The 12,751-nt window shown below is 26.2% G+C and overlaps 2 protein-coding genes across 2 annotated transcripts in view; both read left to right on the top strand.

The window, feature by feature from the left end:
* LOC145202440 (glucosamine 6-phosphate N-acetyltransferase-like) overlaps positions 1-81 on the top strand; it is a 928-nt gene extending 847 nt beyond the window's left edge. Inside the window, exon 1 of the mRNA XM_080075389.2 lies at positions 1-81. This exon is cut by the window's left edge and continues 847 nt beyond it. The gene's annotated coding sequence lies outside the window, so the exon portion shown is untranslated.
* An 807-nt stretch (positions 82-888) lies between these two features.
* Positions 889-12,156, top strand: LOC145202544 (SH3 and PX domain-containing protein 2A-like). Its single transcript, XM_090082487.1, has 11 exons — positions 889-1,045; positions 1,139-1,219; positions 1,432-1,507; positions 1,713-1,789; positions 2,438-2,529; positions 6,569-6,680; positions 8,137-8,296; positions 10,032-10,149; positions 10,358-10,476; positions 10,583-10,617; positions 10,778-12,156. The coding sequence occupies exons 1-11, from the start codon at positions 968-970 to the stop codon at positions 11,915-11,917; spliced, it is 2,088 nt and encodes a 695-aa protein (XP_089938613.1). The 5' UTR covers positions 889-967; the 3' UTR covers positions 11,918-12,156.
* The last annotated feature ends 595 nt before the right edge of the window (positions 12,157-12,751 follow it).

A 12,751-nucleotide genomic window follows, 5' to 3' on the forward strand; every position in this document is an offset into this window, starting at 1 on the left:
AAGACTATGTACTTATTTATTAACATTTTTGTATTTGCGCTATAAATATTTGATGTTTGGACCTATTTTTTGTGTTTAACATTTATATATATATATATATATATATATATATATATATATATATATATATATATATATATATATATGTATATATATATATATATATATATATATATATATATATATATATATATATATATATATATATATATATATGTATATATATATATTATAAATTTGAACATGTAAATTCTCTTTATATGTTGTGGAGTTAAAGAGTTATTTGTATTTTTTGTAAATGATTATGATATATATTACTATTATTATTATTATTATTATTATTATTATTATTATTATTATTATTATTATTATTATTATTATTATTATTATTATTATTATTATTATTATTATTATTATTGCTATTATTATTATTGTTATTATTTTATTCATATAAGGATTTGATTTTTGTATGGTTATTAAGTTTTCTTAAGGAGATATTGTGTTAGTTTCAAAATTTATTTGATTTTTTTTTTTAATGCAATTGTGTCTAAAATATTCCACAGCTTTGCAATCTCACATCTTTGTTCAACTTTATTATACAAATGAATATACCCTTTAAAATTATCTTTAGTACATCTACTAATAGTAGTTTTTTAAAAATGAGTTTTCAGTTTTAATTTACATACATAAAGTTGAATGTCTACAACACTTGATATATACAGTTTACCTTCATTATACCCCATAAACCTCATTGTATATGATGTTCTATACATAGTAAATTTAACTACATACATACATACATACATACATACATACATACATACATACATACATACATACATACATACATACATACATACATACATACATACATACATACATACATACATATACACTGAACTGATAAAATCTATTCTTATATAGCTCTATACCTTATACAGTTAAGTATACATAAAATGGTTATGAAATGTCAGAAGTAAATAAATATGTCAGTAAAGTCAGTATTACAGATGTAGTGAAGAAGAAAAAACCAAGCAAACATTATGTAATTTAAATTTTTTTTGTTGATCATTCACTGATGTTAATGTTTTACCAATTTTAAAGTTTTAAAATGAATCTAGTCACAAGATTCTTTTAGGTTTACATGATTAATGTACTTTGGTCAGATGGCAAGCAGCAAGTTATTTGTAGACGTTATTGCAAGTTCTTTGATCTACAGGTAAATATTATATATATATATATATATATATATATATATATATATATATATATATATATATATATATATATATATATATATATATATATATGTATATATATATATATAATTTTTTAAAATTTTAGTTCTTTTTTAAGTATTTAACCTTTATAATAAATAAGAATAATTTATTTATATAATACTATATTAATATACTTATTTAAAAAAAACAGGTAAGTCTGATTGATGCTTTCCCAGTTGAATCTGGAGAAGTTAATCCAACTCAAAGAATATTACCATTTTTGCCAGGTACATTTACTATTTTTATGTAATAAACCCCTTTTTCATTAGAAAATTTTGGATTTGTTAAAAAAACAAAACATTTAAAATCTATCAGACTTGATGATTTATTTTTAAAAAGGATACTTAATAAGATATACACATGGGTCTGATAAAAACCAGATTACTTCTCCTTTTTAAATTTCAGTTTATTAAGTTTAGTTTTAATTTTTAGGGAAAATTTTTTTTGGAAGGAGTAATGTAAAAAATGTTGCTGTTAAAAGGAAGGATTTGCTTACAGAATACCTTCAGGTAAGATTTTATACAAATTTTATATCTTAATCCTAAAAATATTGATACCTTCAGGTAAGATTTTATACAAATTTTATATCTTAATCCTAAAAATATTGTACTAAACTCTTAAATATGGAGAATATTATGCATATTATACATTGAAATATATTATATATAAGTGATAAAAAATAACCTCAAAAAATGTTTCAACAACAAACAATTATAAATACATGGTGGCTACAGTCCTGGAATGTCCTGAAATGTCCTGGAATTTTTTTTTCTAAATCAAGTTAAAAAGTTACTAATAACATTGAAGTAATATAAATTTTTTTTTGCAAATGTATATATATATATATATATATATATATATATATATATATATATATATACAGCCAAATTATTTTAAACTCTGATATTAATATAATATTTTATTCTATAATTCAATCAATGTGAATAAATTTAATGTAAAGATAATTGATAATATTTAACAGGATATTAAAATGTCCTGGAAAATTCGACAAAATGTCCTGGAATGTCCTGGAATTGTCCTGAAATTTAACTTTTAAATTTTTGTGGCCACCATGAAATATCAAAAATATCCTGTTGAATCATAATTTTCAAAGGATTGAACCTTTTTACTGGTATTTTTGTTTTTTCACCTTCTAGAAACTCATTGGTCTGCCTGAGAAAATATCACAGTGTAGCTTAGTAATTGATTTCTTTGAAGTTACTCCTGAAGATATTGAGACTTTGACAAGGTTAAAAATTGTTCTAAATTAATTTCAGCTTTTCTAAATTAGGAGTTACACAAGTACTTTTATTTTTAAAACTGTTTTTAAAATTTATTGGTATTTCCATGTAAAAGTATCAAGTCATGCAATTCAAATTAAGTTATTTTTAAATTTACTAGATCAAATTAAAGTATTACAAATCCCTTAATCTAAGTGCACAACTATAAGTAATTCTAAAAACATGGCTATTTAGGTTTCTGATAAAATTAGTTTTTACTGCTAAAAAAGCAGCCATTTAAAATTCTTGTTTTGTCTCTCTGTTATGTTTATGTTAAATGTCAAATTTTTATTTGTATGCATTACAAATTTTTTGCAAATTCCTAAGCTATCAGAACCAAAATACAAAATAAACCTTAGGAACTGAATTTTTGCATAAATTCACTAAAATATCCTAAATGCAAAGAAATGTTGATGGTAGTGGGGCTGCTAGCTCAAACATGTTCAAGTTCGAACATTCGAACTTTGCGCCAAAATTTTAACGTTCAGGTTCGAACTTTTTTTTGCTGAAAAGTTCAAAATTTCAGAAGAAATGCCTATAAAATTAAAACATTAAGTAAAAATAAAACATGGCTACTTTCAAAGACATTAGCACATCCAGAAGATCTGAGTTTTGGGATTATTTTGAATTTTCCCAAGAGCTGCAACAAGCCAAATGTAAAATTTGTAAAGTTTCATTAAAAACTCCTGGCTCAACAACAAGCACTATTACAAGACACTTAAAAATGAAGCATAAAATTGGCATTATTAAATGTAATACCTTGGCCTCTGAGGCTGTTGAAATTAGTCATGTTCCTAAAATACCAAGAATTGAAAACTTTTTTAGTTCTGGGATTAAAACTTTACCTGAAATCTTGAGTAGATTGACTGCTATTGACGGAATAAGTTTTACAACCATTGCTAACAGTGATCAGCATTTCATGCTCAAGGATAGAATTTGCGATCAAGGATAAATTTGCGATCAGCATTTCATGCTCAAGGATAGAATTTGCCCAATAGTCATCAAACTGTTCGTGATTTAGTGATGAAATACTTTGAAATAATCAAGATGCAAGTAATTACTTCATTTAAAAAAGTCATTTTAACTAATGGTAAATTTAGCCTAAGATTTGACGAGTACACATCAGTTATTTTATTTGCGAATAAAATAAAAAGAAACTCTATAGCAAATTTTGCTACCAATCTTATTCAAAGATTATTCCAGTCTAGCGAGGAAGACTCTGGTACTGATGGAGAAATCAATAACAGTGATATAACTGATGATATGAAAAATACTAACATTAAATTGACTTTAGCTCAAGAACTTAAATGTTTCAAAACATCTGATTTTCAAATGACAGTAGACAAAGGTGAACTTGGATCTAACTTCATTAAAAAGGAAATGGCTCTTTTTGAAGCCAGCAAATCAAGACCCAAAAATTTAGAAATGCTTTTTAATGCTCTTAAAACTATTCCTCCAACATCTGTGGAGTCTGAAAGGGCTTTCTCTAGCCTAGGATTATTTGTGACAAAAATAAGGAACTCATTACAGGATGATATATTAGATGCATTAACATTTTTAAAACTAACTTTTAAAAATACTGAGTGATGTTGTTTATTCTAAAATAGACAATTTTTTCAGGTTAAATGTAGTGAAAATGAGAAGTGGGTCTCAATAATAAACAGTTTTGTTTTTAGATAAATAGCTCTAAGTAAACAGTTTTAATGATAGATAAATAAACGGTTTTGTTTTTAACTTGTACTCTTTTATTTTGCGTGTTTAGTACATTAAAAAAAAATCGAAAATGTTCGAACTTTTTTCCCAAATAGTTCGAACATGTTCAAGTTCAAACTTCAAAAAAAAAATTTGAATTGGCAGCCCAAGATGGTAGGCCATAAAATTTTTACTAAAATATTTTTCTAATGTTTCATGGAACTTTTTTGTAAAAATTAAAAACTGGTCTGTCATTGTTATAAAGTAATTTGTATTTGAGTTTTAATAACTTTTTTCAAGTTAATTTTTTGCTGCTTTTTAGTATTTTACTACTTGTTAATTTCTTTGCTGCTTTTTAATGTAACCTCCTAAATATATATATATTAAATCTAGAAATTCCAAATTGAATTAAAGTTTAAAAAAGTAAAACATTCCAAGTTAACTTACAATTTGATGGCTAAATATTTGAAAAAATAATTAAAAATTTTATAAATATATATCATAATTTCTTTTTTCTGCTTCCTGTTACATTTTTTTTGTTAATTATTTTTCCAAACCCACCAATTAAAAAGCTAATTACATTAATTAGTGAATTTGGAAGAGTCTTTCACTAAAATACAGGATGTGAAAGAATTTTTTAAACTGCAAAAAGATTTACAGGAATTTTTTGTTTAGAGATAAAGTCTGTTAATCAAATAAACATTAGATAGATATTAAGACTATATTGTATTATCATGAATATGTAGTTACTAAGCTTAACATTGTCTATTATTTGCATAAACTTAAGTACCTATATCAAAACTAATCTATGGGTTTAAAACTAATAATGTTGTTATAGCTTGAATGTATGATTGGTTTTAATATTTACTTTAAGTTTAAAATTAATTACGTATAATGAATCTGTTCTGTTAATATTATCACTTTTTACTGATAGTAAATAAGGAAATAATAATAACATGCATTAAAAGGGAATTTAAGTTTATATAATTTAGTTTAACAATAGAAACTTTTAATTCAGCAGAAAGGATAAGAAAAGATTTCAAAAGTGTGATGAGCCAATATGAAATACAAATGCTTTTCAAACAAACAAGTGAAAAAATATTTCAGAATAAACACATTTTGGTTAAAGTTGCAGTATCAGATGCAATGATCATGTCAACCTTGTTGATATTGTTACATGCAGGTATGATTCACTATAATAGCTTGCTACAGCTAGTGTAAAAAAAAAAATATGAAGATGAAATTTTCAGGTCCTTATAATGCATATTAGACCATGGTCACTAAGGAATAACATAAGTTGGGTTAGATTGTGAAATAGAACCCAATTAATGTCATCTATAAAACTGAAAGTGTTTCTTGAATAACAGCAAATTGGGCTTATGGCATTAATAATGTTAGTTTTAACTCTATAGTTAACAAATATGTTTCTCCCTTTTTTTTTAGAAATGAAAAATTAGTGTTTTTTTTTGTCAATAAATCTATTTTGAAACTATTATCAAAACAATGATTCAAAATAGATTTAAAGTGCAATCCAGTAAATTTATGAGTATATTTAAGTTCCAAATAATCTTGGGAAGTATTTTCAATATATTCTTAATCCTAGACTCTACACAATTTTTATAATTCTAACATAAATAGAGTTAACAAATAAAAATGACATTTTATTTATTTTAAAAAGCTGATTTTAGTAAATAAATGATAAAGCTCTATTTATTTCACAAAGCTTGTGAGATTTGTTAACCCTGTCAGGCAAAAGTGAGACATTTATTTTATTTTCAGAATTTTGCTATAATACAATATCAATAATTTTTTTTTGCTGTTGTTGCTTGATTTGAATTATCATTCTTTGATTTTAAATTATCTCCTACCACTTAATCAAAGATTGATAAAACAACTGATATTTTTTTTTAAATTACTTTTGCTTTAATAACTTAAAAAACTTGTTTTCTTTTTATTAAAACTATTATTTGGATATAGTTATTTAAGTTTTTCAGTGCTCTCAAGTTTTTCCTGATCTATTTTACAAAACTGTTTGAATTTTAAGATGCCACAATGTTTTTGAAAATAGTAGACATTCCAGTTAAGATAACTTATGAATTGTGTAAAAGTAAGTTGCTACAGAAATTTTAAAAAAATTGTAATTTTGAAAAAGTTTGGCAGAGACTTATATTGAGAATAAATCATAATTAACTTTTTAAAGAAAGTATAGGAGAAAAAAAGAAAGATATTTTTCTCAATTTTGTTTTCAGAAGCTTAACTTATATGAATCAAAAAGTTTTTGCAAAGTTGGGTTCTTTTTTTTTTTTGTCACTGTAGCAAAGACAGTATAAAACCAAAAAAAGAAAAAACAGCTAACAAGATATCTGAGCCAGTTCTTCTTGAACGATATGTTGTTGTGGAAAACTTTAAAAAAACAGAGAAGAATCAGGTATTTACTTGTTTATTATTTATTTCCAGATTAATTACAAACTAAGATCTAAACTTACATGAGCAATAATTTTTAAAAAAATTTAAATAAATATGCATGTTAAAATGGTTAACTGTAAATACATGCCCACTGCAGATAAATAAGACATGTCCACTGCAGATATTGCTTTTAACACTTGCTTTAAATACAGAGATGGTGATTAAATTTAAAAGGTTTTATTGAGTTTGTACCAGGGCTGTGAAGTCAGTAAACCACTGTTCCGACTCAGACTCCTTGATTTTATCATGGACCAACTCTGACTCCTTCATAAGTAACCAATTTGAAACAACAAATTTTCTGTAGTAAAATGGTAACATTGGCTATTTCATCACCATGATACAAATAATCCAACCACTTAGTGCTTTAAACAATATTTATTAGAAAATAATTTCTGAACATACAACCTTTCTGAATTCTTGTTATGCAATAAACTCTTATGCAGTCACTAATAAAATTATGAATTTCTCAAAATTATTTTTGAAACATTGTCAGTTAGACAGAAAGAATTTGTTCTTCTTTAAGTTCATACTCTTGAGGAATCTTTTCCACCAAAAACTGGAGAAATTTGCTGGTGTGATTAGATTCATTTTTTTCAAAAACAAATCGGGCATTGGTTTCAAAATAGTTCACTCTGTAAAGAAGTGTCCCTTGAGAAATTCTTTAAGTTCTTCTTTTTGTTTAACAGCTTCTTCAATCACTAATTTTCTAATACTCTCTCTCTCCAGAGAAACAAAGTTAATTGAATACTTACAGTCTTTCTGTTTGTGGAGCAACTCTTTGGTGCTTGGTGGTGGCACGCCTAGCTTTCTACTAAGAATATGTAGCACAGTGCCAGACAATTTAAGTCGGGAGTTAGGGGATCATGAAGTTATATAGTTTAAGGGAATGTAGAGGAGAGCGCAAGGGAGGTGATATATGATTCTCAGTGATAAGCAGCAAAATACCCTATTGCTTATCACTGTTTTAAAGGCCTAAAACTAACATGTCAAACTCCTTGCCCTACAGTTGTTGCAAACTACAATTCTCATTGTGTCTGGATATCCTATAGTTATCAGAGCATCCTGGGACTTGTAGTTTTGTAACAACTGGAAGGCTACAGTTTGGCACTTGTGCTTCAGACTGACAGAACATAAAATATTTTAATGAGTAACATAAAATCTATATAAAAATTATGAAACTTTGAAAGATTTTAAGCTGGAGTCGGAGTTGGTACAATTTTTCTGACTCCAACTCCAGGCAAAATGAGCTCTGACTTTACAACTCTGACTTCAACTCCACAGCCTTAGTTTGAACTTGTAGTATTTATTCATTATGGAAATAAATTTAAAGTCATTTCAAAGTTATAAATTTAGTGTTAAATAATAAAAAGTTCTTTAGAAAATAACAAAAGATTTTCTATATAGAAACCTTCTTATAGGTTGCACTATCAGTAGGTGATATAGTTGATGTAATTGAGAAGCATGAAAATGGTTGGTGGTTTGTCAGTATTGAAGATGAGCAAGGATGGGCACCAAGTTCATACCTAGATCCACTTGAAGGAAATAAGGATACAATGGAAGAATCAATTTATGGCATGGGTAAAATCTCAATTTTAATTCTATCATCTTATTCTGATAGTTGTATAAAGATTTTGTTTTCTCTGACCTATATTTGCAAACTATTTTAGTTATCTAAGTTTTATCTGGGCAGTAACTTTAAATACACAATTTATTTGGCTGATAACTTTAAATACACATTTGAAATTAAAGTAAAGTAGTATGAAAAAGATTATAATTAAATGTTTTTTTAAACCACTTTATTAAATTTTTCATTTCTTTTTTCTTATTTATAAAGAGATCAGGTGAGAAAGAAAATTTTACACTTAATTTTTTGTAACTTTTTTAACTACTTAATTTAATGAAGTTTTGTCTGCATGAATCAAGAATTTAAGGAGACCATGGTTAAAAATCAGGTTATGTTGGAATATCCTGAATTATAGTTAATATGAGCAAAGTGTTAAACTTACTTTTATGTATTTTTATTGAAATCTATCTACAATTTATTCAAAACAACATTTTTTCTAAACTAGAGAGCACACACATGTCAGAATAGCAAAAAAAGCCGAATTTTTACAAAAATACAGCCAATCTGATAAAAAATGAATTTTTTAAATATCTTACTCGATCATGCTTAATCTTTGTAAATTGACCTTATTATGATTAAGTTCTTAAGGATATATACACATTTGTAAGGACCAATAATTTTAATATCAAGATCATTTATGAAATTGTAAAAACTCAAATTTTCACTAAATTTTTGCCTATTTTCTTAACAATATGCATGATGTATTGATAAAAAAATTTGTTCAGTATAGTTGGAAAATGATTGCAGTATATAACAGTTTTTTAGTTTTTGGTAACTAAATTTATGTAATTGACAAAAAAGTTACTTCAAATAGACACAATTTTATCATAAAAATAGGCCATTTTTAGCAACTTATCTAATGATATCCAGCTGTATACAACCTAATTTTACGGAAATGTCATAATATAATCCATTTTCAGTTGTTTAAAAGTAAAAACTGGACCGTAAATGACCATCCTAGAGAAAGGTGTTATCAAAAACTTGGTAACACTTTTCTCAAGGATGGTCATTTATGGTCCAGTTTACAAAAATTAAGCATAATCAAGTAATATTTTTAAAAAGTTCATCTTTTATAAGATTGGCCGTATTTTTGTAAAAATTTAATTTATTTTTGCTATTCTGATGTGCGTGGAGCATTTGACTAACATCAAATTTCTGGTGTAAATTTTTTGAGTAAAAATCTTCTTTTTTTTTTTTTTAATATTCATGTTTTGCTTTTTATTTCATAGAGTTCTTGTTTTATATAATTTGTTGCTAATTTTATCCTTTTTTTATCTGAATCATTTTTAATAAAATTCTTAAATAAAGTTATCTTGTTATAATATTGTTGTTAGAACAAGATAACTTTAATTCAAGAATTTTATTTAAAATGTTATTTTAATTTGCATTTCAACAAACCTAATCATCTGTTATAATTTACCCCAATGATAGGGCCTTAAAAACATTTTTACTTAAATTTATAATAATTTTTTTTTTTGTAATGAATGTGTCTTGTTTTAACTTTTTTTTCTACTTAATCTTTTACAAATCACACTTTTATAGAGAAATCTTTTCAATAATTTTAAAATAAAATCCTAAAGGTTCAATTATCCCCTTTGTAAAATTAACAAAATTTTAAGGTTGAGCAGTTTTTTGATTTTAACTTGATTAATTGATTTTGTAATTTTTTTTCTGTTGTTTGAAATTTAGAAGAAAAGTTTATTTGTACTAAGGCATTTAAAGCAATGCAATCAGATGAACTTTCTTTGGCAATCGGAGATGTTGTTCTTGTGTTAGGGAAGTGTTCAGATGGCTGGTGGAAAGTCAGGTTAAGTTCTTTAGCTTTTAAAACTATTGTATTGTAAACATGCTCTTTTACAAGTAAGTTTAACTAAGTTAATAGTTCAAAAAGCTAGAGAAAAGCAATTGCCACAAAAAGACTAGTAAGCAAAAGTAAGTATATATAGTATAAAAGGAAAAAAAGACCTTTGATAAGGTTCATTTAAATAGTTAATTTGTTTGAACTTTTATTAAAGATTGAAGCGTGATGCTGAAAGAGATTATGAAGGCTTTGTACCAGCAACACACCTTGACAAAGTTCCTAAAGAAGTAGAAGCAGGATATATTCGACAATCTAGAACTTTACAATCACAAGGTAATTTTGAAGTATGAATATCATATCTTTGTTATCATTTTATAATTTTTTTTTTTTTTTTTTTCCTTTTTAATTATTTTATTAGCGTTTTCAATCTTCTATTCAGGCTTTGTTCCTCCACCACGAAAAGCTTCTGTTAAGGTTGGTGTTAAGTTATTATAATGTATAATATATAGTTGTATTGTTATAATATTATATGTTATATAGTATTATACTAATAAACAATGAGTTTAAAGTTTGTCCTATGTAACTTTGTACTGTTGCATTAATCTTCTATTCTTTTTTTTTTTAATTTATTTAGAAAAAAGTCACTCTGCCATCCACAAATTTAACTCATGTTGAAATGAATAATAAAAGGAACTTTTTGGCAGAGGAGAGCCAAATAGAAGAAGAGGAGTCATTATATGTTGCAACCACTGACATTAAGGTGTTAAGTGATAAGAAGCTTGACATCATGGAAGGTGCACCTATTGTAGTTATAGAGAAATCACCAAATGGGTGGTGGTATGTTGAAGTTGATGGTGAAAAAGGATGGATTCGATCTGAGAAGACTCATCGGAAACGTATAAAGAAGTCTTTAATAGACCAAATAAAAAAACAGAATCTTACCAGTTTGGAAGAAGAAAAAGAAACTTATATAACATTAGCAGATTTTAATGCCTCTGAGAACACATGCATCTCTTTTGTTAAAAATCAGCTTGTTGAAGTAATTAAAAAAGATGATGTTGGATGGTGGTTTATTAAAATTGGTAATCAGGAAGGGTGGGCTCCATCAACTTATTTAGGAAAAGTATCTTCTAAAGAAAATAATGTAAATCTTAATAAGACAACCTCCTCAGTTAGTGAAAATGAAAATATGCGAGTGTCAGAGCTTGAGAGAAAAAAATATTATACTCAACCAATTAAGGGTAATGTTAAACATGAAACAAGTATTCCTGAAATTGTGCCCAAACCTTCTCCGCGCCCAAAGTCCAGTCTTGAAACTATTTCTAAAACACCAGTTAATATTAATTCTCAGTTTCCTAATGTTAGAAAAACTAGTGATAACAAACCTGTTTTTGGAAATAAGCCAATTGTGGTTGATAAGTGTATTAAATCTGACAAATCTTTAACAAAGTCAGTTGAGATTGAACAAAAATCAAGCTGCATTGTGAATTCATCTCAAACAAACCTTAAGGTTTCTGCAGCCCCTCCTCGTCCTCCACCTCCAAAATTTAAGGAATCAAGCTTACAAGCTACCTCGAAGCCAATTCCAGCAATCCCAGTAAAAGAAATCTACATTGCAATTGGAAATTTTGAAGACAGTGATGAAGGAATGTTAAGCTTAAAAAAAGGTCAACTTGTAAATGTTTTAGAAAAAGATGATGGTGGGTGGTGGTATGCAAAAGTTGATAATCGTTCAGGCTGGGTACCTTCTAACTTTTTAATGCTATCTAGCTAAGAAATGCTTTTAAATTATTGCATAAATCCTTTATGTTACAAAGTTGACTTAAGTTTTTGTTGTAGTTGCATTTAATTTATATTTCTTATACTGTTTTTACTGTGTTTTTGATATTACTGATCTTTAAAAGATTTTTTTACTACTATTTTGTTACGGGTTTTTTAACCACTACTTTGTTACAGTTTTTTTTATTATTTAATGCACTATGCTATTTTTATAAAAAATTGTGTAAAAATAAATAGTTAAGAATTTTCGATTTTGATTTTAAAGTGATTATGGACATCTTTAATGCAAGTAAAAAAATATTTAGTTTATGCAATGGATAGGAAGGTTCTCTTGGGCAAAAGTTTTATCCTCACAATTTTCTGCTTGATACTTAGCTTACACATTAAACTGATTGTAAATAATATTCCATGTGTTGCTTTTTGAGTTTGGGAATAAGAAGGAGTCTAAGGGTCAATAAGTATTCAAGGGTTAACATGGACTGAGTATTAGGAGAAAATTGCGAAGAGAAAAGATTTAATATCGAAAATTTAATGAATTATATCAATCTGAAACCGGATGATATAAATTTTGTCAAACCAGAAGATTTAAAAATGACAAAAATTGTGTTTTTAAGTCTATATATACAAAAATCTATATCTTCAACTTTTGCTCCAGTGTATTTTCCATTCCACTATGTTTAGTTGCAAATAAGTGATGAGAGGTCTATAAGATTTTTTTTCTTCTGCATTGATTTCTCAGTAATTTGCCCAACTAATAGTAATTCCCACTTAAAATTACTGCAATTAAAATATTGATGTGTATGTAAATGGGATGCAAATATTTATTCAA

Source organism: Hydra viridissima, unplaced genomic scaffold (genome assembly GCF_058129835.1).
Source record: "Hydra viridissima isolate aposymbiotic clone 2 unplaced genomic scaffold, HvirCarnegie_v1 scaffold_3, whole genome shotgun sequence".
Taxonomy (NCBI): domain Eukaryota; kingdom Metazoa; phylum Cnidaria; class Hydrozoa; order Anthoathecata; family Hydridae; genus Hydra; species Hydra viridissima.

What these genes read in the sequence shown, in the direction of transcription:
- LOC145202544 (XM_090082487.1), top strand. Translation starts at nt 968, where the DNA reads ATGTCAGAAGTAAATAAATATGTCAGTAAAGTCAGTATTACAGATGTA. An exon ending in GATATTGAGACTTTGACAAG is followed by an intron (nt 2,530 to 6,568) that starts GTTAAAAATTGT and finishes TTGTCACTGTAG; the next exon opens with CAAAGACAGTATAAAACCAA. An exon ending in GATGGCTGGTGGAAAGTCAG is followed by an intron (nt 10,150 to 10,357) that starts GTTAAGTTCTTT and finishes CTTTTATTAAAG; the next exon opens with ATTGAAGCGTGATGCTGAAA.